The sequence below is a fragment of the Astyanax mexicanus genome, chromosome 5 (assembly GCF_023375975.1).
Source record: "Astyanax mexicanus isolate ESR-SI-001 chromosome 5, AstMex3_surface, whole genome shotgun sequence".
In the NCBI taxonomy this organism is placed as follows: domain Eukaryota; kingdom Metazoa; phylum Chordata; class Actinopteri; order Characiformes; family Acestrorhamphidae; genus Astyanax; species Astyanax mexicanus.
Genome location: NC_064412.1, coordinates 8,217,493 through 8,242,380, shown reverse-complemented (window position 1 = coordinate 8,242,380; position 24,888 = coordinate 8,217,493). Strand labels below are relative to the sequence as shown.

General features: G+C 38.7%; 1 protein-coding gene across 5 annotated transcripts in view; it reads left to right on the top strand.

The window, feature by feature from the left end:
* cbfa2t2 (CBFA2/RUNX1 partner transcriptional co-repressor 2) overlaps window positions 1-21,765 on the top strand; it is a 49,139-nt gene extending 27,374 nt beyond the window's left edge. For 4 of the 5 annotated variants that reach the window (XM_049479525.1, XM_049479528.1, XM_049479527.1 and 1 more), the window contains exons 2-11: window positions 4,592-4,735; window positions 5,223-5,464; window positions 6,226-6,315; window positions 10,127-10,308; window positions 11,025-11,272; window positions 13,035-13,120; window positions 14,221-14,428; window positions 15,942-16,013; window positions 17,348-17,538; window positions 18,952-21,765. In XM_049479525.1, the coding sequence (XP_049335482.1) occupies window positions 4,592-4,735; window positions 5,223-5,464; window positions 6,226-6,315; window positions 10,127-10,308; window positions 11,025-11,272; window positions 13,035-13,120; window positions 14,221-14,428; window positions 15,942-16,013; window positions 17,348-17,538; window positions 18,952-19,239 (1,751 nt within the window). In that variant the 3' untranslated portion in view covers window positions 19,240-21,765. The remainder of the gene's footprint in view (window positions 1-4,591; window positions 4,736-5,222; window positions 5,465-6,225; window positions 6,316-10,126; window positions 10,309-11,024; window positions 11,273-13,034; window positions 13,121-14,220; window positions 14,429-15,941; window positions 16,014-17,347; window positions 17,539-18,951) is intronic. The other variant, XM_022675619.2, reaches the window with a different exon arrangement.
* The last annotated feature ends 3,123 nt before the right edge of the window (window positions 21,766-24,888 follow it).

Below are 24,888 nucleotides of genomic sequence, written 5' to 3'. Positions count from 1 at the left end.
CCTTTCATTTTAATGTGTTTGTTAATTAGATTTTTAGAGCTTTTTTGATGTGTTGATATGTGAATGGTCTGTGGGGGAGCTGAACAGATCTCTGAGCTTTGCTTTGAGGTCACACAGTGGAACTTTGCAATTCATGGCCCCACGTGCAGATGTGCTTATGGGCTCGTCTTCCCTCAGAGGACTGACGCAGCTAAACAAGCAGATTTAAATAACAAAAGACAGGTGAAAGCAGTGCTGCTTGCTTTGCATAACAAAAGTGCACACCTGCGCCTGTAAAAAAGTGCTGCTCCACAAACGTGAGCGCCTTGTGCGAGTCCTCTGCAGCTGGTTAAAGCTTTCCTGGCTCTGATACCATTTATATATCTCAAATACCTGTTTATATCATCTCTAGATCTTGGTGCATTTCTCTCTCTCTGTCTCACACACACACACACACACACACACACACATACATACACAAACACAGTGCTACGCAGGTAATGCTCACAAGGTCACACCCTACATATGGTTTTTTGAATGTTGCCATCCAAGAACTGCCTTTATTGTTTAAAAAGAAGTGATTATGAAGACTTCTTAAAAACTTAAAGAAGCGCATGTACACATTCTTTACTAATTTAAAGGCTTGCAATCTCACCCTTTAATGAAAATATTTCTTAATGAAATTAAAAGTGGTTATTATGTCAGAGAACGCTATGTAAACCTTCATTTTTAAGCATGCACTCCATGGTAAAAATCATTGGCGCTAGGCTAGATATGTTTGTGAATGTTTTGATGAATCAAGGCTTTTACAAAAGTCAATAAAACAAGACAAACAAACAAAAAATATATATCATAGTCCACTTTTCCAATTAGAAATTGCAATTTAATGTGCTTAACAAATACACAACAATAAACAATGGAAATAAAGTGTGAATAAGAAGAATAAGAACATAAATGCAAATACAGGTTAAAAAAAAATAAGCACATCCATAAAAAGTCTATTAGATAATACAATTTAAGTAATTAGAAAAAATAATATATTTGGCCCAGTATGGGAACTTTTTTATATTTATTTTTCTAGATTAATACATTAAATTTTCAGGTACTTTACCTATAATTTACTAAGATTAGCGCTCATTTCTAATTTTGTAAGCTACGCCACAGTCAGAATATATACGGTATTAATACAATATGGAATGTAGTCCTTATCATCCAGGCATACCATACAGATGTGCTCGGTCTCACTGCTGTCCATCTGTCTCTCTCTCTCTCTCTCTCTCTCTCTCTCTCTCTCTCTCTCTCTCTCTCTCTCTCTCTCTGACTCTTAGACAGTAGTAAGCATTGTCATATGCAGTAACAGTTGGTGCTCAGGGAAAGCAGCACTTCCTCTGTTCGTTGTTGGTGAATCAATATTGAACTGATGAGATAAAGCTATTCTGTGTTTAACAGCACTGTGTGTTCCTGCCTGTTGTTCAGCACACCTCACTGCCCTGATAAAACCATAACCCAGCTGCTGTGTGTGTGTGTGTGTGTGTGTTTAATATAGCGTGCTCATCTCCCAAATGCGCCAGTCTCAGGTGCACAGCAAAGATGTTTCCTTCTGGGCGAATTTCAGACTTCTTCTTAAGGCTGTTTTTAAAGACCATGTCTCTAAAAGAGAATAAAGTAATAGTAGGAGAATTCATTATTGTGGAGGCTCTCAAAGTTTGGTGCCTTATTGTAACTGTTTAAATTAAAGTCAGCCAGGCTCTTATTCTAGCTTTTGTTAAGAGTCTTATTTTTCCGCCAATCTAAACATATGTTGATATAATATACAGCATCTTGACTGTCTAAAAATGAAGAGTTTGTTTGATCTTTACCAAATTGAAAACCTCTGGAATATAATCAAGAGGAAGATGGATGATCACAAGCCTTCAAACCAAGCAGAACTGCTTGAATTTTTGCACCAGGAGTAAAGCAGCATAAAGTTATCCAAAAGCAGTGTGTAAGACTGGTGGAGGAGAACATGATGCCAAGATGCATGAAAACTGAGATTATAAACCAGGGTCATTCCACCAAATATTGATTTCTGAACTAAACTAAACCTTTATAACTATGAAATGTTTTTCATAGTTTATAGAATTAAACAACAATGTTCATTTTACTCAAACATATACCTTTAAATAGCAAAATCAGAGAAACTAATTCAGAAACTGAAGGGTACAAGGAGCAACAAAAAAAAAATCTTACATAATACACCTCATTTAAAATGTGTTCAAGACTGAAACACTCATTTGTATAGCTTCGATCTTAAGAGTTGGAGTTAAACTGCTGTATGCAGAATAATGTAAATACTCAGTCTTCGGGACATTTGACATTCGGGATTTGAATGTAATTGATATTAACAGAATGTCATGTTTTAAAGCTTTATTAATTAGCTTTTCCTTACTGAAGAGAATGGGTGTGTTCATATGAGTGTCCCACGGCGTGGCACATAACCAAACCACTTGGCATCCTCTCTCAATCCCTTTCACTCATGTTCTCTTTCTCTCCTTCCTCCTTTCTTTCCTTCCTGCCTCCTGGGAAGAAAACAGGTGGGCATATGGAAGGGGAAAAATTGCTATTTCCAGTCAGGCATAAAGATGGACAGCCTTGAGAGCCTTTGAGACAGTTTGAAGGATTCAAAGCAGGGCTCAGGTGTGAGGCGTTTTTGCCTCGCGGACAGAGGGCAGAGAGAGTGTGTGTGTGGAGGGGGTGTGTTTAAATATGTCACACCTGTGACTATGGTGGTTCAGTTCACTGGGTTAAGATAATTTTATTTGGCTGTTCTCTCTTGTTTTTTACAATAGACTCGCCCTTTATTATTATTCACACAGTCTTACTGCCATACTTTTCTACAGCGTGCCCTAATCGCTCAATGAGTTATCTTTGTTCACTGGGACTGGAGTAAAACGTATGGGTGAGAAGCTGACAATTGCGTTAAATATGGCTTTACTCTCCATTGCTAAGCAGACAGTGCTTCTTTAAAACCATACAGCATTGATCCCCCTCATAGACGTGCATTCACCCCATTAGTCCCAATGAATAAACATTGAACAAAATGGCCTTTTCACTGAGAAAAAGCCCATCAATCTCCGCAACGTTGTCTCATAAGAAGCGTTTCATGACCTCTGACAGCTCGATCGGTGCTTGTCTATTAGCCGCTATTCTAAAAGCATTCTCGTCATCTGATATACTCGGAATGGAGCTGATCGCTCCTCTCACGGCTCTTTCTAGAACAATGGTTCCTCTAATCTACGACTGCTGAGCCTGGTGGTCCATTCAAAGGCAGAAAGTATTCGCCGAGCCCTCAATGGCTTTTGTGAAGGCTAGTTAGCGAGCGTGAAATAGCCTAGCCGCTCTTTTCTTACTGAGGGCTCAATGATGGTCCATTCTTCTCCGGGACAAAGCCTGGTTCATTTGCACCTCAGCTGTGGGGCCTCCACGGTTCTTAAGACGGAGCAGAAGACATCTGGTGTCCACCAGCTTTGAGCGAAAGAGAGAGGGGTTCCTCAAGACACTTAAGTTTTTCTTTATACTTTGGTCCTGAGGGAGAAGGGCTAAGCTAAACTTCAGGCAAGCATGCTACGAGTTCAGCTGGCAACATTTGAGTTCTTGTTCTTAGCAACATTGCTTTAAACAAGCAGCGATTCTGCCAAGAATGAGTACAGTTGTTGCGCTTACCCAAGAGTAGCTTACCCAAGATGTAGCTGAAGAGCCAGTACATGTTTGTATTTCAAATTAGGTTTAACAAGGCTTTATTAGCTTTGTTTTTGCACTGGGGTTGGAAGTGTTTTAGTTGATTAATGAGCATCATAAATCTGTAGTCACCCAAATCTTTCCTTTTAAATGCATGCCTTCATATTTATCTTAACCCTTTCAAACCATGTCACGTCTTTTTTATATATATATATATATATATATATATATATATATATATATATATATATATATATATATATATATATATATATATATATAAGATTACAACTAAACTGGATGAACATTGAGTGTTAGTATTTATTAGTAGTATTAGCATTGCTAAGTGGAAATTCATGGTCATTGTTGAAGTAGAACAATTTCTTTAGGTATAGCCAGAGTTTGGTATTTGGTATTTTTAACAAAACATGATTGCTTAGTAAACAGTGTGATGACAGTGCAATAACATTTATTGCTTAGGTTTCTATTGCAAGGCTAAGCTAGTTCCAGAAATAGTCTTAGCTTTTATGTCATTTCAGCAGTTCTATTTTGCAGAATGGAACATTTTGTTGGCAGTTTGTTCTATTGTTTCGATTAGGCTTCTCTTAATGTATGGCTTCCCACAAAGAATTGCATTTCAGTGTATGCATTTTTACAGCAGTTTCCGTTCTAATCTAGGTAGGGAAGTGGTGTAGTCCACGTATTCAAGCTTAAATTCATCATAAATTATTTCGATATGAACTGAAAAAATCTTTATACACTCAAAAAAGAGATAAATTAAACTTTTCTCAATCAGTGGACCATATTTTATACAGACTGTTTTTGTGTTTTTGATTTAAATTGTGTATATAATATAATAAAACTCATAAAGTAATCACATCTCTCCTTTCTTCAGACAGTGGAGAGAAGAAGGTTCCTGCCATGCCCGGTTCTCCAGTGGATGTAAAGACTCATTCCAGACCGGCCGTGTCCGCCATGCCCCCTCTACCCTCAGTCAACCCCAGCGGGCCCCGGCCTGCTGCCTTCTCTTCCACAGCTTGTGAGTGTTACACACACACACACAGAGAGAGCATACTAAAGACCTGGCATACAGCTTTCCCCTGTTTCGCATCTGTTGTTAGGCACACACTTTCTCTGGAGTACACCTGTGTGTGTTCCACAGTTTGTCAGCACACTCACATCTGCCAGGCTTTAACCCTTTAAACGTTAAACCCTCCCTTCACTTCCTTACTGCATTACCTTTACAACTGGCAACAATTTTTTACCAACCCTAAAACAGAACCCTGCAACAGAACCCTGCTGGACCCCACACAATGCTCTATTATGCTTATAATGCTCTCTCTATATATATATTAATAATTACTAAATAATTGATTAGGACTGGATTAAGATCAGTAATATGCATATACATATACACCTTGACTTCTCTATCCTTAATTGGATAAATGCCCTTAAAATAACATGTATACCAATTATATAATATAGTACTCATTAATGATAACATGTTTGTTTTTTAATTTCTACAGTGACCAATGGGATGAATCATTCCCCACCCACCCTCAACGCTGTCCCTTCACCACCCCAGCGCTACAGCAATGGACCATCCTCGTCTTCTTCGTCCTCGTTGGCCAATCAGCAGCTTCCAGCCACATGTGGTGCCAGGCAACTTAGCAAGTTGAAGCGGTTCCTCACTACGTTGCAACAGTTCGGCAATGACATCTCACCTGAGATCGGAGAGAGTGTGCGGAGCTTGGTCCTGGCACTAGTGGTATGTAGTGTATATACTCAGTGTGTGTATGTGTGTACACCAGGGGTGTCCAAACTTTTTTTGTTGGGGGTCAGAAGGAGAAATATATTTGAAGTCACGGGCCACAGACTCTGTAATAAAACAAATAATGAAATATACCTCTTTAAATAAATCATTTTCCTGATTATTTTTATGTACACACCATTTTACTTGACTCACTATCTTTATCTTTCTTTGACAGTGTTGTGTAAACTAAGATTTTTCAAATTAATGTTTTATTTCATGATGTCTCTTAATATTAAACTCCTTAATTACGACAACTTTTAGACTCTTTTGCCCTTTTTCTGCGCTACAACTGAGCACTCTCTCTGCTTTTAGACTCCTTGGGCCGTTTTTCTGCACTACAACGGAACACTCTCGCCACTTTTAGACTCTTTAGCCCGTTTTTCTGTGCTACAACTGTGCACTCTCTCCGCTTTTAGGCTCTTTGGCCAGTTTCTGACACCTAGCATTCAAACTTTGAATCTCACATTATAAAAACATGCTTAACAGCGGGCCAACTTTCATTCTATTTCTAAAATACCTCGCGGGCCGCTCCAAAAAAGGAAACAGGCCGCAGTTTGGACACCCCTGGTGTACACTGAGTTTATTAGTGTGTGTGTGTGAGAGGAAGCACATTCTCTTTGTTTGTTTGTTTGTTTGTTTGTTTGTTGTCTTTGTGTAAAGTGTGTAAACTGATTCTTCTGGCATTCTCTCTCTCTCTCTCTCTCTTTCTCTAACAGAATTCCACAGTCACTATTGAGGAATTTCATTCCAGACTACAGGAGGCCACCAATTTCCCTTTGAGGCCGTTTGTCATTCCATTCCTAAAGGTAATCGTCTGCCTGAGCGTCTGCTCTAGTTCTTCCTTTTAGCTTTTTCCTTTCTCTGCTCCTCTGTGTTTTTTTTGTTCACCAGATTTCCATTCAGCATTGACTGATTGTATACTTACGCATGTGTTGGAAGTTCAGTGGCAGTTTTGCCAGCCGCAGCTCTGGAGTGTAGCCTGTTGACCGTGGAAAAGCGCACAGCATCCATGTCCTGGAAGCCAAATCTGAATAATAATGTTTGAAGCCATCTGTCCCCGCTCTGCTTGGTGTCCTCTATATCTCAGCGTGACTAAAGATAAAACCTTGTGAAAACTGTCAGCAGTGGCCCTGAATGAGTCCTTGAGAACAAACGTTTAATCCTGTGGATGAAAAAGGAAAGGGAAAAAGGAACTCAAGGAGCCGTTGACGCTTTTGTAGCATTGAAGTTCGGGATTTCAGAGGGAACAATTTTTAATCAGCACTGAGAAACTAGGCAAAGGGGGAATGATTTGAGAATAATGGCTTTTTTTTTTTTTATCCCTTTCGGGAGGCCGCCGAGGTCTTCGGTTGCAGAATTGGACGTAGCACTTCCTCAGATGGAATGGTTTTGTTTGGACGTTGTGCCCAATTTCGTTTCGTGTCTGGCTTCATTATGGTTACAGATTGAGCTTCAGTCTGAAGTATCATGGGGTAGGCATGTCCTGCTGAAGTTTCATTTGTTGGTCTGAGGGAAAGAAGGAAATAAAGAGAGAAAGATTTCATCTCGGGTTTCTTTGATTTATGTCTGTGTTCTAAGACAAATCCAGAGCGTTCGGAAGTGTGAAACACCGCTATAAAGCGTTTCGGCTCCTTTTATGGGGCCTGCGCGACATATGGACTCCAGCTTAGATTAACACGGGCGTCCAGAGCATCGGCCTGCCCTGGAAAAAAAAAAAAAAACGTCTAAATGATAGGCAGCATGTGTAGTGGCAGGAGAGCACAAGAGGGAGAGGGAGAGAGAGGAAGTAGAGGGTGATTATGCACAGTATGGTCCTAATTAAAGGGAGAAAAGGAGCGAGAAAATGCATCGAGTAACATTTAACTGACTTCTGGGTTGTTTTGCGAGGCTAAGTTAAGGCCAGGTCAGGGGTTGTTCTTCTTTAACCTCTAACCCTTAGAAGTTTAGAGTTATCACTTTTCCAGAAGCTTTTAAATACAGTATTTAGTAGTTGCATGATTATACATCCATGTAGCAGTTACTGATACAGATTGTTTTGTGTAAATGCTCACACATGGCCACATGTTTAGTCCCTGAGGAGTAGCATTGCCAATAGAATAGTTCTCTCTTTGGAGCAGATGATTGACCATGCATTGAGCTGTGGAGCAGAGGAACTGTGTGTTCTGGAATTATGATGATGATGATGATGATGATGATGATGATGATGATGATGATGATGATGATGATATTGATGATGATGGAGGAGAATGGAGGATTTTTTAATTAGGGCTGCAACGATTAGTCGATATAATCGACAATGACGATCATTTAATTTTGTCGACTACAAATTTTCATTGTCATTTCATAATCGTTAAATTATTTACACAAACTGCTGGGAACAGAAGTGCAATGGGAGATGGGTAAATGGCTCACTTACACAGTTTACACTCAACCTAGACTGTGTCTCCAAAAGTGCTCAAACTCAACAGATTACGTATTTACTCACTAAATATCAGTAATTGTCATGTTTAAACAACATCTTCACATTTAAATGCCATTTAAATCTCATGTTCATCTGTTTCTATAATTTTTAGAGATGGAGAACACAGCAGAAATAATCATTGACTAGTCGACTAATCGAAAAAAATAATCATCAGATTAGTCGACTACCAAAATGATCATTAGTTGCAGCCCTATTTTTAACTTTACACTTGATTTTTGATTAAACAATGAATGAGAAAGTGACCCAGAACTTGTGTTCACATAGTGTAGTTTGACACATTAAACTGCATCAAAATTTAGAGATTGAACCAATAAAATTGCTCCTTCTCCTATAAAGTTGCTGTTTGGCTTCATACAAGGTTCAACTGTAGGGTCAACTGTTAAAAATTGGATTAACTCAGATTCAGCATGTTCTCTGTATCCCTAAACACAGTCATGTCCCCTGAAAGCACAGTAGTTTGTCTGTTTTCTCTTATCTAATAGACGCATCAGCACTGACACAAACCAGCTTCACTGCAATCAGCGTGTCCGTTCCGATAACTCCGTCCACATACCACTCCTGCACCAGGAATGTTTTGGGTCTGTTTCGTCTCATCCTGACAACTCCATGCTGCTTTTCTCCTCCCCTCCTCTCTGTGGCGTTTTCACATGGCAGATTTAGTGCGTATTTTGTCTGGAGCCGTCGGTGCCAACAGCAGTCTGGAGGGGAGTGTAATGCGAGCGGAGCGTTTTGTAACGCTCAGCAGACCCCCCATCAATCAAAGGCTGCATCCAGACGCCACAGGCCCAGACACGGAGGCTGCTTTGAGGTTTTTCTCCAAGCAGAGAGATTGATCTGAAGTCCTGATTCAGGACCAGCGTGTGTGTTTGTGTTTAAAGTGGCTAATCCGAACCATCATGAAGATGAAGACCAAACTGATTGCAGGCCTGGAGGAACGTTGGGCCAGTTTAGAAGAAAACGCCTGTTTTTCTGTTTTCAGAAACTGGAAGCTATGCGAGGACAACTTGAAAACATTTCTTTGTTTTCTCTCTATATTTTAGATGCAGTTTTTGCTGATTTAATTACCCAAAAATTTCCAGATTTAGTGTAAGACTGTAGCTACATGTAATGAAATATCTGCCAATCATTGTTTAGGCCAGGCCTGATAGTAAGAGCTAGAGCAGGGTTTGTACGGTCATGAAAAACCTGAAAAAGTCATGGAATTTGAAAGTAGCAATTTCCAGGCCTGTATAAGTTTTGGAAAAATAAAAATTCCTGGAAAGTTTTGGAAAAGTCATGGAACTTTGGTCTACAAATCTTTGTGTTTCCGTTTATCAATGAAGAAAATCTATTTTAAGCTCAGAGTTATTCAGTAACTTAGCCCTACACAATGGAGCTCTCAGGATCTGACACACATTTATTATAAAAAATTGTGTCAGGATTTATTCAGGCCTAATATAATCAATTTTGATTATAGTTTTAGTTGATTTTTGCTTTTATTGTCCATGTCTGCACTGATGTTTTGAAAATCATGTCATGAAAATATCATGTCATGAAAGTCATGAAAATATACTTTGAAAGCATGACAAAGTCATGGGAAAATCGTAAATGGAAGTTTATTGGTTAAAAAGTATATGAATCCTGCTAGAAGGATGGGATATTTGTCCATAGAAGCCATTACTTACCACTATTACCACAATTCTGCATCTGGCAAGTATTGTCCATGCCAACAGACAAGTGATTCCTGTACAAATCACATCCTATGGGTCCGTGCAGCGTTATTTAGCTTTCATGGGACATGACAAAAGTCGTGAAACAATACTAGTTCCTATTCTATTGCATGTAACATATGTGTACATATACAGTTGGAGTGGTGAATACTTGCTTAATTGTCTCAAAAATCAGCTACTCCTAACAGTCTTCCCAGAGTGAATTATGTTATTTTACCATTGGTGCAGACACAGATCTATAAGAGCACTGTTTAAGGTGGATTGGAAAACTCCTGCATTTTTTGGGATGCGCTATATGTTGTAGTAACTCTAAATAATAGGCAGATTTGATGAATCACTAGCAATTACTATTGAATTATTGTGTCATTCAAAGCTGAAGTGTGGTACTTGAAGAATACTTAAGGTTTCCTGTGTTTTGTGTTGCAGGCAAACCTGCCACTGCTGCAGAGAGAACTTCTGCACTGTGCCCGAGCAGCAAAGCAGACCCCAGCCCAGTATCTATCCCAACATGAGCACCTGCTTCTCAGTACGGCCGCCCCATCACCTGCAGACTCCACCGAACTTCTGCTGGAGCCCAGCGACAACAGCAAGAGACACAGCCCAAACAGGTACACACCTAACCTAAACATCACTACTAGTAATATCAGTAATATCAGATCATCATAATTATCTCACTTTCTCCACAAATCCTTTTACAAATTTAACTCTATTGTAAGCAGCACTATTCATATCTGGAATCAAGTAAAGCAGTTCTTTCATTGTTCTGAACTGTCTTTTTTTTTAACACCTGTTACAGTTGACCCATCATTTGTACCATCGACTTGAGATAAATCCTTTGAATTATGGACTAGCCATGGTATAAAATATATTAGACTTATACATAAACGGGGTCTTTGCATCTTCTCAGCAACTACGTGAAAAAATTGGGTCATCAAATACCACTTTTTTAGGGATCTTCCACAAACTATGAAACCGTAAACATTAATAAATTAGACAGACTTTTAGAAAACACTGTTTAATTAAATTCAAATATTCAACATTTTACATCGATTACACTACTGTAGAGTAAAACTACATCAGTTTTGTGGAACAGCTAAAGATACTTTACTACATAGCTTTGTTTTAAGCCCAAAATTGGTAAAATACTGGACTGATATTTTTACTCTAATAGCTAAAATTCTGCATGTTCAGCTAGACTTGGATCCAGTAATTATTATCACAGGGATATATGTGTGAGTGGCAGAGTTATATGTGGCCCAAATTACTCTACTTGACCTTATAACATAATTATCTCACTTTCATCATACAATTTTTCTCCCATCAGGGGCAAAGAAAACGGCTTCCACGAGCGACCTCCCGCCCCTCTCGAACCTCCAGCCAAACGGATCTGCACCATCAGCCCCGCCCCCAGACACAGCCCCGCCCATCCCCTGCCACTTCCCGCCCAGATTCACCCGACCCCGCCCCCGCTCCAGCACTACGCCCTGGATGACATCACAACTCCTCACCTGTACAGAGAGCCGCATCGCATCCTGGAGCTGAGAGAGCTGAAGGACCGACCACGGTTGCCAGGTAAACATCAGCGCAGTACATCACTGACCCCTCAAACAACAACTGAGGCTGCAATTTATCATTGGTGGCTGGAGCATCTCATAAAGTCCTAAACTCCTAAACCCATCTGTGATGTTTGTAAAAGATGTTGAGCTTAAGAGATGAATAAGCGGGGGGATAATGTGAGCAGACTGGTGAATGGATGGATTGAAGGAATTAAAGGAATGGCGTTTTTAGTTTGGAGTTTTTCTGATGGATAGTGAGTCAACCAAGTAAACCTCCCCGATTCAAAGCAGCTCCAGAGGCGGAGCTGAGAGTTAAGTGGTGTGTTGTTTAAGTGGGGTGACACAGGCATGAGGTAAATCACGGCTCTTATATGTTCAGTGCTGAGGAGCTCTGAGCTCCAGCCAGTTCCATCTGCACTGCACTCGACCTTCACTCCAGTCATCTGAGAGCTTTTTGAACTCTATTAGGACGAGAAACATCCCAGCGCTGATGGTGGCCTCGTTCTCTCTTTATGTGTGTGTGTGTGTGTGTGCGCTCGTTCTAGTATGTTGTTAGACCCTTATAGCCAAGCCTCACTTTGTTTAGAAGTGGCCTACTCCGCTCAGCCAGAGCGGCTCCCTGAAAGAATGTGTGTGTGTGTGTGTGTGCGCACTCTGGGGTGGAGAGCACATTCTGACAGCTGAGATCCAGATGTGGTTTGTGTGTGTTGTGGTCCGTTTGCAGTCTGTTTTCAATCAGAGGATCTGTCTGTCTCTCTCTCTCTCTCTCTCTCTCTGTCTCTCTTTCTCTCGGTCTCTCTCTCTCTCTCTCTGTCTCTCTTTCTCTCGGTCTCTCTCTCTCTCTCTCTCTCTCTCTCTCTGCTGTCTCTCTCTGTCTATTTCTTTTGTCTCACTTTTTTATTTCTCCCTTGTTCTAACTCTGTCTCTATCTACATCTGTCTGTCTCTATATTTCTTTCATGCTCTTTCTCTCTCTCTCTCTCTCTTTGTCTCTCTCTTTCTTTTGTCTCTCATTTTTAATGTATTTTTTTTTATCCATTTCGATATCACAATTATCGCCTTTAACATTAAAAACGTATAAAGAACAAGGAACTATTAACACGGAGGATGCCTTAAATTATTGTGCAATAAAAATTAAATAAAACCGACAGAGAAGGAATAAAATATACATATGTATATAGTTTATTCTGTTTGTGTTTCAATTAAATCTGGTCTTTTTTATTCTTTGTGTAAATCTTCCATTTTGCCCATAGTTGAGCAAATCTGCAGCCTAATGGAAAATGTATTTTTTTCCATTACATATATTTAATTGATTTATATTCATCCATTTTTCCATTACTGGGGGATCAGGTATACGCCATCTCTTTGTAAGGCTTTTTTTTCTCGGGTTAATTTCTAAACCCAATATTTTTTGTAATGTATCATGCAAATCTGACCAATAAGCCTTAATTTTGGGCATCCCCAAAATATATGCAAATGTCCACACAGTCACCAGCGTTCCCGATTCTCGCCAGTTCTCTCGTTTTAATTTCTCTGTATCTCAAAATGTTTTTATTTATCTCTCTATCTCTATCTGTCTTCCTGTTTGTCTCTCTCTTTTTGTAAGGTCTTTCTCTCTGTCTCTTGTCTTAACAGTTTTATTAGTCTCTTGTGCTGTCTCTGTCTCCCTGTGTCTGTCTGTTGCTCTCACTTCCTCCCTTGCACTCTCTTTCTCTCTCATATTTATAATAGTGTGGTTGTATCTAATAGATTATAAATTATCCTGTGTTTTGTGTTCAGGCAGTAATGGTGGCTACCACGAGGAGCCAGTGGACCACAGGCTGACGGAGAGAGAGTGGGCTGATGAATGGAGACACCTGGACCATGTAAGAACTACTTAGCAGCTAATAAAGCACACTTGGGTCTTCTGCTGCACTTTGATCAGTAATTCAGTAAAGTCTAAACATAAAGACTCATCTCTCTGAACACCAGCTGCTCATTACTCAGTCTGTACAGAGCTGGAATGCAACACCTCAACAGTGCTCATACTGGGATTAACTGGTTTACTTCTTTAAGGAGATTCATACTGCACATATTATGTTGAGGTCACAACATAAAACAGTGTATGTCCGAAATGTTACCTTTTAGATAACTTTATATTTCTATTGGTCCATCCATAATAAGATCCTAATACAATATAAAGTGAAAAACAGTTAAAATGGATATACATAGTTTTGTCTGATGTATACTGATGTAACTGTGGTTTCTAGGATTGGGAATCTTGGGGCATCCCACAATACGATATTATCATGATACTCGATATATCGCAAGACAATTCTGTATTATATGATTTGATCAAAATGATATGATATATTGCAATATCGATATATTGCCCCACCCCTAGTGAAGTCTAACCTTCATTATATAAGTTACCCATTTTTTGGCTGTATACAGCTCTGGAGAAGATGAAGAGACCACTTCAGTTTCTGAATCATTTTCTATGATTTAGAGCATTTATTTGCAGAAAATGAAAAATGGCTGAAATAACAAATAAGATAAAAAAGCTTTTAGAGCTCAAATAATGCAAAGAACACAAGTTCAGAAATCAATATTTGGTGGAGCAACCCTGGTTTTTAATCAGTTTTCATGCATCTTTTCATGTTCTCCTCCACCAGTCTTACACACTGCTTTTTAATAATTTTATGCCACTCCTGGTGCAAAAATTCAAGCAGTTCAGCTTGGTTTGATGGCTTGTGATCATCCATCTTCCTCTTGATTATATTTCAGAGGTTTTCAATTTGATAAAATCAAAGAAACTCATCATTTATAAGTGGTCTCTTATTTTTTTTCCAAAGCTGTATACACACATTGGCACTTCAGAGAAATCTAACATCCTATCACCCATCTTTAATCCAAGTTTTAAAAACTGATCAGAATAAAAGAGCAAGTCTAAATTTTCCTTTAGATAACTGTATGCTGATTCTAGGTGCTGAACTGCATTGTGGACATGGTGGAGAAGACGAGGCGCTCGGTGAGCGTCCTGCGCCGCTGTCAGGAATCGGACCGAGAGGAGCTGAATTACTGGAGACGGCGCTCTAGCCAGCAGGACGGAGCACGCAAATGCACGACAGCTCCAACCAGCGCGCCTTTCTCCAAAACACACAGCCCTCTGTCTGCTGAGGGAGTCAGCTCCGGTGAGTCAGCCGCCTCGCTCATTCACTCACAGAGGAGCCAACATTCATTCCACTGTTCACTGCTTCCTTCACTTTATATTACCATTCATATGTGTGGAGCACAGTCTTCAGAAGATAACGGTTAAAGTAGAAAATGATTCTGACTGAGTTATACAGGTACAGGTAATAATAAATGATAATAACATGGCTGTTACAAATGTTTTTATCTCCAAAATGGAAGTTTTTTTCTCAGAATCATCTAGAATGGCTTTCAGTTAACAGCTGTGCTGAACTGGTCAAGAGTTAATTACTTGAATTTCTTGCCTCTTAATGTGTTTAAGAGCATCAGTTGTAAAGTTGTGAAGAGGTAGAGTTACAGGTATACAGTGAATAAAAGCTCCATTTGAGTAATATTCCAATTCATATTATGACAAGAAATACTCAACTTTGTAAAGAAAAAAATACTTTAAGAGCAAAATGAAGGGCAGTCAATCTGAAAAGAAGAATTTCAAGAACTTTGAAAGTATCCTAAAGTACAGTCGCAAAGACCATCATAAACGTTATGATGATGAAACTGGCTCTCATCAGGACTGCCCCAAGAAAAGTAGACCAAGAGTTACCTCTGTTGTACAGAATAAGTTCATCAGAGTAACCAGCGTCAAAAGTCACAAGTTAACTTAAGTATTAATTTACAGCTTAGGAAAAATATATAAAAACATGAAATGTTTGACTGGTACTGTATATTATGTCAATAAAAAAAAAAAATATATATATATATATATATATATATATATACAAATTTTCTGATACACTGATTTAAGCCATAATCAACCATAAAATAAGTAAATGCTTAAAATAGATCACTGTGTAATACATCTATATAATATATGAGTTTCACATTATGAACTGGGTTAATGGTGAATGGTGATTCAAGTGCATTAAACTCCCCCTTTAGGTGATCAGGGGTATTGCACAAGTGGTCCCACAGCCTGGTGGCTCTGACTAATGGCCACAAGGGTGTGTGCATGTGTGCGCGCGTGTGTGCCGGCCCGCATGCCTGCTGAGTGAGCAGGTGTTGCACGCTCGTGTCCAGGCTGCTACAGTAGGAGTGTGCGTTTGTTAGATAGTGCAACTCTGGCTCCCACTCACTACTGCCATCTGTGATCAGTCCCTGCCCAAAACCAACCGTCCTCCTTCTCCTTCTTCTTCTTCTTCTTCTTCTTCTTCTTCTTCTTCTTCTTCTTCTTCTGCACCCTCTGCGTCCGTCGCCATCGTCTTCTTTACTACTGCAGATCACTGCTGACCTCTCAGTTATCTCTTAATCATCTCTCCATCATCTATGTTGCTCTCTCTTTTAATCTCTTAAGGCTTTTTTGAAATATGCTATGCTTTAAAACAGTAAGCATACAAAAAAAGAATAAAAAATCAATTTAACAGGTTCTATTAATTGTAATGATCATTTTAATTGTTTAGATCTTGTTACTTGTATGTTTATCATCTCTCTTTCTCTCTTTCTCTCTCTCTCTCTCTATAGCAGATCCTCAGCGGGAGCTCTCTCTGCGTGCTGCTCCTGGCTATGTGCCTGATGAGATCTGGAGAAAAGCTGGTAAGGGCGGCAACCCAGATGCACCCTGGGAAACCTGTTTACTAACCCTGCCATACACCTGTTCCTCACTTTCAGTCATATTACATCTCTATAAGCATTTCCCTCTCTTTACCACTGTTGCTTCAAAGCTAGCGTAGGATCTCTATATCCTCGTAGGCATCTGTTTTTCAGTGCAATTTTTGTTTTATATAAAGCTAAGGCCTGATAATCACAATATAGCAAAGGAATAAATCAAACTGTGTTTTTAAAAAAAAGTTGCACACTTCACTTGTCCGTATTACGCATTTGACTTGCAGCATGGTGCAGTGCAGTGCATAGCCTTATTATTGTTTTTTTGTGTTATTACACTTAGACTATAAGCTCAATAAAAAAAATTAGTTTGTTTAAAAATCATTTTATATTCTTAAACCACGTTAAATTATATTAGATCAGAGGAAAGTCGTTCAGACATCATTGGTCCCATTGTTCGTTTTTTAATCTTTCAGAGATCTGTTCTTAATAAACATTTTTCTTAAATAATGTCTATGGTCTATGCTTCTTCAGTGTTGCAATGTTAATTAAAATGATTCAGAACAGATTTTGCTCAAATATCCCAAATTTTTTTTTTAAAGCTTAGTTTTAACGCTCTGCTTACTAAAAAAAATGTCAGGTTTAAAAAAATCATAATAACAGTGTATATGCTGTGTTGGGCTCGGGCAGAACTTTTACATGGTCTCAGGCCGGGTCGGGCCTGATGTTTTGGGCCCGATCTAAGCTCAAATACACACACAATAGTGAGGAAGTAGACCAGTAGAAAAGCATCAAAATTAATAACTTGGAAAAATCTTTTAACATTGACTCTACTTGAAAAATTAAATAGGATTAAAAAGGGTCATCTACAACAATTGATTATCATCATGGCAGTGGTCAATGGGTGCAATTAAGCCTGTCACCATAATAACATTATTGGCATTGGCTTATCATACAACAAATGGACATGCACTCGATAATATTTGATAATGGTAATATCATTTATTGGCTTTATTTATAAGTTTGGCAAAAATACTGTTCACTGTTGTATATGTGAAAAGTCATCGAATAATAACCAGTCAGGGCTTCAATAACTGACTCCATACACACATTACCCAAACTATGATTAATAAAGCACAAATTCATCCATTTTTGGTGCTATAGCTCCAAGTGTATTTTAATCTGATTGATTAAAATGTTCTATTCACCCTGACATGTTCACACAGTAGTGGTTTTAAATGGTGTAAAACAAAAAAAATCATGACAGTGAGCACATGCCTCGGAGCATAACCTTTGCCGCTTGCCCCCTGTATGACCCCCTACAGAGGAAGCGGTGAACGAGGTGAAGCGGCAGGCGATGGACGAGGTGCAGAAGGCTGTGGCTGAGGCAGAGCAGAAGGCTTTTGAGATGATTGCAGCAGAGAGAGCCAAGATGGAGAAAACCCTCGCCGAGGCCAAGAGGAAAGCCACAGAGGACGCCATCCAGGTCATCAACGAACAGGAGGACTCCAGCGAGGTGAGTGTGTGTCTGCTCACCTGTCCATCCATCTGTCTGCATACCTGTGTCTGTGTGTCTCTCTAAATATACACATTTATACTCGTGCACACAGGCAGCTTTTTTTTAGAATGTTCCAGTACACATAAAAATCTTAAAAATTAATAATATTGGGTTTAAAAGCATTATAAAAAGCCCTATATATTTTGTATACTGATGCAGTGTTTTGCTATACTGTCCCATTGCTGACACAGATGTGCAGATGCATGCATACAGCTTGTTTAGTTATTGTAGAGAAGTAGAAGGCATGGTGTCAATAGGTTCATCCTATTCCTATTCTTTAAGCACTCTTTCTACTTCTCTACAGAGGAACTGTATTCCTGGAAATCGAATTATTTAATAACTTACGTAAGGGGTGTGACAAATCTTCTCGTATGCAAAAATATCGCAAACAATTCTGAAACAACAACAAAAAAAATCATATTGTGATACCGTTATTAATATAAATATTGTTAATTTACAAAATCAGGGTCTTAAAATTAAATTAAATTAAATTAAATTTAGCTTTATTAAATAGGCCAACTCTTTATAGTTTTTTTTTTTGTTTGTTTGTTTCTGCTGAATGTATGTTATATGTACCGTATATAACGGACTACATATTATAAGGCACACTGTCAATGAACTCGTCTTTCCTGGTCTATTTTTATATTATAAAGGCGCATTTTAAGTGACACTAGTAAGAAACAAGGACGTCACCATGTTTCCCTTTTAATGGGGAAGTCAAATGAGCACTGGATGTTAATCTAAACAGATTTCTCTCCTGAAAACTGTTTATTTAGGTGAGTAAAGCGCTTCTGTTTAGTTACAACAGCGCAGTTAGCAGCAGCTCTAGACATGGTTAGCGCGATGCTGCCGACAGCGCTATACAGAGGAACCCTGGGTGTTTTAGTAAGCCAGGGCGCTATGAGCTAGCGGTCCGTCCCACGTAGCTTGTTTTAACATGCTAAACACGCAGACTACTGTCCGATATACTTACCTTTGAATGACGAAAGAGCTAGCTCTGCGGTTAGCGACTAATGCTAATACTGCTCCAGCCTCAGTGCTTGAGAAACTCACCCTTATAATGCTGTACTTCAGTGTAAAGAGTGGCTTTACTGCTCCTTAATACCTGACTGGTAGAAATCATACAAAAGGCACACTGGATTATATAAGGCACACTGTCAATTTTTGGGACAATCAAAGAATTTTTCTTGTGCTTTATAGAGCACAAAATATGACATATACATATGTTTTTTTTTTGTTTTTTTCATATCCGACAAATACTGTGAAATATTGTGATATATTTTTCAGGGCAATATATAGACCACCCCTAAACTCACAATTAATAATGCTTATAACTAATTTCTCTCTCTTCTCTTGCTCTCCTCCTCTCAGTGCTGCTGGAACTGTGGTAGGAAAGCGAGCGAGACGTGCAGCGGCTGCAACGCAGCTCGCTACTGCGGCTCCTTCTGCCAACACAAAGACTGGGAGCGCCATCACCTCATCTGCAGCCCCGGCCTGCAGGCCCAGCCCAAACCCTCCCAGTCCGGCCTGAACGCCCGCAGCCTGCCCAAAGCTCCAGAGAGCCCCAGCCTGGAGAAAACGTCCAGCACCTCTAGAGCCTCCACTCCGCCGACGCCTGCGTCCGCCTCCGCCTCCACCCCGGACACCAACACACACTAGAGAGCTGAGAGAGACGCCTGTATCGGACTTTATCGAGATATATATATAAATATATATATACGAAAACAACTGAGGACACCAACACAACACCACACCCACTGAACAGGAAGCAGCAGCTTGAGAGTTTGATGATTTGACGATTTGACGATTCATCGGTTTACGGAGAAGTGTAACTTTTTACAGTTTACAGAGAACTACACACACATGCAGGAGCTTTGTTGAATAGAGGGAAAGAAAGAACTAAGAAAACAGTTGAGAAGAGCTGAGATGAATGAAATATGGCTTTGTCTCCTTGAGTATGAACTACAGCAGCACTTTCTCACCTTCTCCAGTCTAAAAACACTCTGTAAAGCTTTGGACGAGACTCTAATGTCCAATGAGCTAATGAGTGTCGACTGCCGAGTGACGGACTGACTGACTGTCGTTCTTTCCTGCCTGCCGTTCATTAAGGATCCGCCTTCTCCTCCCGTACAGATGTGTTCTTGTCGGTCGTTTCCGTGAGCGTGAATATATGCATATGTTCCCACTGCATGTGTTAAGGATCTATTCAAGTGTCTGTACATCGTCAGAGCAATATAGAGAGGAGATGCCAGGTGTCAGCAAAAAGTCAGCAGAAAGACTGCGTTTGTATATTTTGAGTCATTATCCAAGAGATGCAACAAAAAAAATAAATAGAAAAATGAAAATGGGAGTACAAATGAAAAACAGGACAACGGTACGACATCAACAACTGACTGCATGGACTATGGACTCGCTGTCTCTCATCGTTGAGCATGGATACCAAACTGGCACTAGAAGGACAACTGTATATCCAAGTGTTCAGCTGTATTTTTTGTTTATTTTTTTAAGCAGTGTATGGATGCTGTGGGGAAGACAGTCTGATGGTATGATATATAGAGAAAAAACATGTTACGCTCCCCGAGGCTTAAAAAAGAAGGTAAACAGTAAAATGAACTAATTAATTTCCACAATATTTTTGGATTTTTTTTTTCTGATGGGAGTTATGAAAATGCAGATACTAAAATATTTTTTTATTTGATAAATGTGTTGCCATATGTTGTAGCTGCAACCTGAAACTAAAGAAGCGAGTATTTCTTTTGATTGATTGATTGATTATGTTCAAAGTACGTAAGTGAAACATTTTTTGGATTAATATTTTCTTTAAACTCCCATTCAGGTTAATTATTGGACCTAAGTTGTCCATTTAAATTCAGCAGTAGGCTTCAGATTTGGACCAAACGGGAAGTAGAAGTGTAAAATGCTAAAATGCAAAATACAAAAATAACAGGCAGCTAAATTTTCAGAAATATGTTAGGCCTTTTCATCTTGGTTTACACTGAATTGAATTGAAAATCTTGAAAATCTCCAAAATAGCAAAAAAGAGAGAAACCTTAACTTTTAGTGAAATTAATCATAAAACTAAACACAGACAATTGTTAAGCCTATGAAAAGCAGAATTATTACTAAAGAGTGCTGGCAAAAATTCTCGTTAACATCGCCAAAATCATCCATTCTGAAAAGAGTCTGCACCACAATTCACGTTTTAAAAGTACTTTTTAGCATGCTAGGTGCAGCTACACATTCTTTCAAAAAACCTTTCAGACTGTCACTTATATTAAACTTCAATGTAAAAATGGACTTGTAGTCAATTTGTGTGGTAAAACATAATAAAGAGTACTTTGTTGAATAGCCCACAGCTTTCCGAGACCCAGTAATTTTTTACACTTTGTTCAAACATGCTTTAGAATGGATGATATGGGGCATATTTAGCCCCTGCAGATAAAGAGGCCAAACTCTATAACCTCTGTCCTAATATCCTTGATTTCCGAAGAAATATTTACTGATATAAATAATTTCATTATTTCTAAATGCATTTTAACATTACTGAGACAAACTTTGGTCCAAATCTGTGCCACAGAGCTAAAAAAAACTCCTTTGTTAATCTCTGAGTACAGAATAAATTAAACTTCAGAGTCATATGTCACATGGAACACTCTTAATAGTGATATTTTTTTGTTGGACTGTGTCAGAATCTCTTGATATGATTTAAAACAGATCATCACTGCTGCAGAATGCCATAATGTAGTATTATAACCTCTTCAACATGCAGAACTTTGGGTAAAATGAGCCTTCTTCAGTGCCAGGTTTGGGTCCAGCTCTGTGAAATTCTGTTGTTATTTTTTCTGGTATTTGCCTGTAGGTGTTGCAACTCAAACTATCTAAATCTCAGGAGCATATTGTATGTATATATGTTTATTTCCTTGTCACATTTAGAGAGGGTAAAGTTTAAACTTTTGTTTTTTTCTCACCTTTATATCTCTCATCAACTACCTTCTATTCACGTGATATGTAACAGAATGAATTCCATTATTTTTTCATTATGAAATGACCTATCTGTAAAAAAAACAAATATGATTATGAGGAAAAGAAATCTGTATTTTGTGAGCCACGTTTCATTTTGTTTTCTCACGAGACACAAAGATAATCTTGGTATGTAGGCAACATGAAATAAAGAAATAAACAGAATTTAAGTGAATTTTCTCTTTACTATATTGAAGACAGTATTTTGATATTTCATCTTGATATATCATCTTGAACAATTTTTATTTGTCCAATTATTATTATATAGGGCCTCTGATTGAAATGGGAATGGAATTTCACAAAACACTAAACCTGGGGTTTGTTTACAGATGAAGTCTTCGCTCTTTAACAAAATGAGCCAATCAGATTAAAAGAGAAGGAGCAAGGAGTAGGATTGACTTGCCACAGTAAATACATTACTAAACAGTAAATATCCTACAAAAGAAGCAGAAATGTGAGGAAAGCTTACATTTGTCATGAGTGCCCCTCTTTGTTCTCATCAATTTTTCAATTGTTATTATTAAAAGTAATTTTGATAGTTATAATGATAGTTATAATTCATAATATAGGCTTGTTCACGAAACAGACTGTAAATATCCATTAATCCAATATCCACTGCTAGTAATGCTAGTTCTAGGCACTAGTTTGGAAAGCCCTCCTCAATGCTGAGATCCAAAAAGCCAAAAATAAAAATCCCACTTTGAGCATTGATGCTTACAAACGCTCAAAGTCAGTGATATACAATGTTTTTGAAACAGAAAATGAACCCACCAATATTTTGGTCTCAAGAGATTAAAATAAGATGTTTGTCGAGTGTCATAAACCCGATAAAAATATAAAAGTTGTGCAGTCTCAAAGGCCTTCTGTAGTGCCTGGGATTAGAAATATTGTGCATTTACTGGTTACCTGAACAATCATGTTGCTGCTAATGGCTCTGATACAGCAGAGCTACTGCAAACATGGATATAAACATTACATTACATTACAATTAGCGGACGCTTTCATGCAAAGCAGCATACAAATAATGATGTACGTTTAGCAATAAAAGACATAGAAATTCAAGGCAAAACATTTTAGACCGGACCTAAAGAAGGTCAATGGAAAATGGTGTGATAAAGAAGGAAAGGAGGGAGAACAGGAAATGAGGTTAGAAAAAGTTAGCTTGTTAGAGGTGTTAGGAAAGCAGTTGCTTTTCAGGAGTTTTTTAAAGATAGCTAGATAGTAGGTAGCTGGTCCCAGCTTGTTATATCAGAAGAGCAAACTCTCAAACAGTCTTCATCTGCTCATTTACACAGTAAATTGTTAAACCTATGAAATGCAGAATTTGTACTGAAGAAAACTGGCAAGATAAAAGAGAGCACAACAGAACTCTCGCTAACATCACCAAAATATTACCCATTCTGAAAAGAGACTGCACCACAATTCACGTTTTAAAAGGTACTTTTAAGCATGTTCAGTGCAATTATACATTCTTAGCAAAAACATACAGACTGTCACTGAGATTAAAAGTAACATTAGATTTAAAGGACACATGTATTCTAAAAACACAGACCACAAATTAGCTCTAAATTTAGATCTAATGATTTTTCTTTCCAAAAAAAGCAGAAATGTGAGAAAAGCTCACATTTGTCATGAGTGAAACTCTTGGTTCTCTTCAAGTTTTTAATTATTATTCTCAAAAGTAATTCTAAATGAGAGCTATAATTCATATCTCAGACTTGCTCACAGAAAAGAATGGAAATATCCAATTGGTTTTGAAAGTAAGAGCATAACCCACTGCTAGTAATGCCAATTCTAGGCACCAGGTGGCAGCAATGCACTTCTCACTGCTCCTAAAAAAACTGCTTTGGAAGAACTGTTGACTTGAATTACCTTTATTAATGACTATTTTAAGTTGACCTTACTTTAGATTTTTGTCCAATTCACTACTTTTTGTACGTTTTGTAAAAGCAACTGCAGCATCATTTTCTGCCAGTCTGCAAAAAAGTTACACACATTGAAAGTCATAGTAATATTCAGAGGTTTAATGGTGCGCCTGCATCGTTAAAATAGCGTCAGAGTTTAGGAATAAATCTACACTGATGGTCTGGTGTGGTGGTCTGGAAGTGAGGTGTGTTCAGGTAAATTTCTGGTGTGTTACTATATATTTTGGCAGTGGAAAACACAGGAGCTCCACTGACTGAAATAAACCTAGACAACAGCCAATCATCAGAGTCCATTCCTATAGGTGCTCCCAGCGCACTGCATACAAACTGCTCGTTAAACACACACACACACACACACACACACTGCAGAGCACAAACCCGACTCAACAACTCAACAATAAGCAGAATAAAGAATAAAATAACATGCTGTTCCCTTAAATGAGCTGTTGGTATATCTTCAAAGCTTGAACACACAGTTCAGTATCCTCTGCTGAGACACACAAAACACTGTGCCGTCAAGATACGACCGCACCAAAGTCAGAGTGCACCTGCCTCTTAAAGGGAATGACAACTGGCACACTGATTGGTTAATTTCACGTTACGCCCAAAACTCACCCATGATTAATTAAGAGAATTAGTGAAAGCCTTTTGCAAGTTTCGAACTGCGCAAGGTGTATTTTTTGCGCCCTTAAAATACCAAAGACACACCAAAACACCCTAAATCCAGTTGTGCTATAGATCGCTAAAATAGGGCCCATAGAGACAGACAGGGTAATAGAGAGAAAGAGAGAGAGAGAGAGAGAGAGAGAGAGAGAGAGAGAGAGACATCACTGATTGTGTTAAAGCACTGCCCTCTAGTGGATCTGAATAAGTAACAAATGAATGTGTGTGCTGTTCTGACAGCACCAATAAGTTCATGTTTATCTGCTCCAGAAAGTCCTCCTATTCTATTGGGAAACCTTCTGTACAGGGACTAGACTAGCATAATGGGTACCGCTTAAAGTGTCTGAATGCTTTCAGTAGATGGATGGATGGATGGATGGATGGATGGATGGATGGATGGATGGATGGATGGGGGATGGATGGATGGATGGATGGATGGATGGATGGATGGATGGATGGGGGATGGATGGATGGATGGATGGATACTTTATTCAGCTGTCCATAGCTTAAAAACTTTCAAAATAATTTGTTTACGCTTCAGGTGACTTCAGAGAGGAGGTCATCAGTTGCCTTTATTTCAGCTGACTTTTGAGTTAAAACCAAAATCGAACTCTGCTTATGCAATTCTTCTAAATGCCTGTGTAACACAAATCTGAAAATCCTACACACAGATATACAGTAACAAAAGTTAGTACACCCA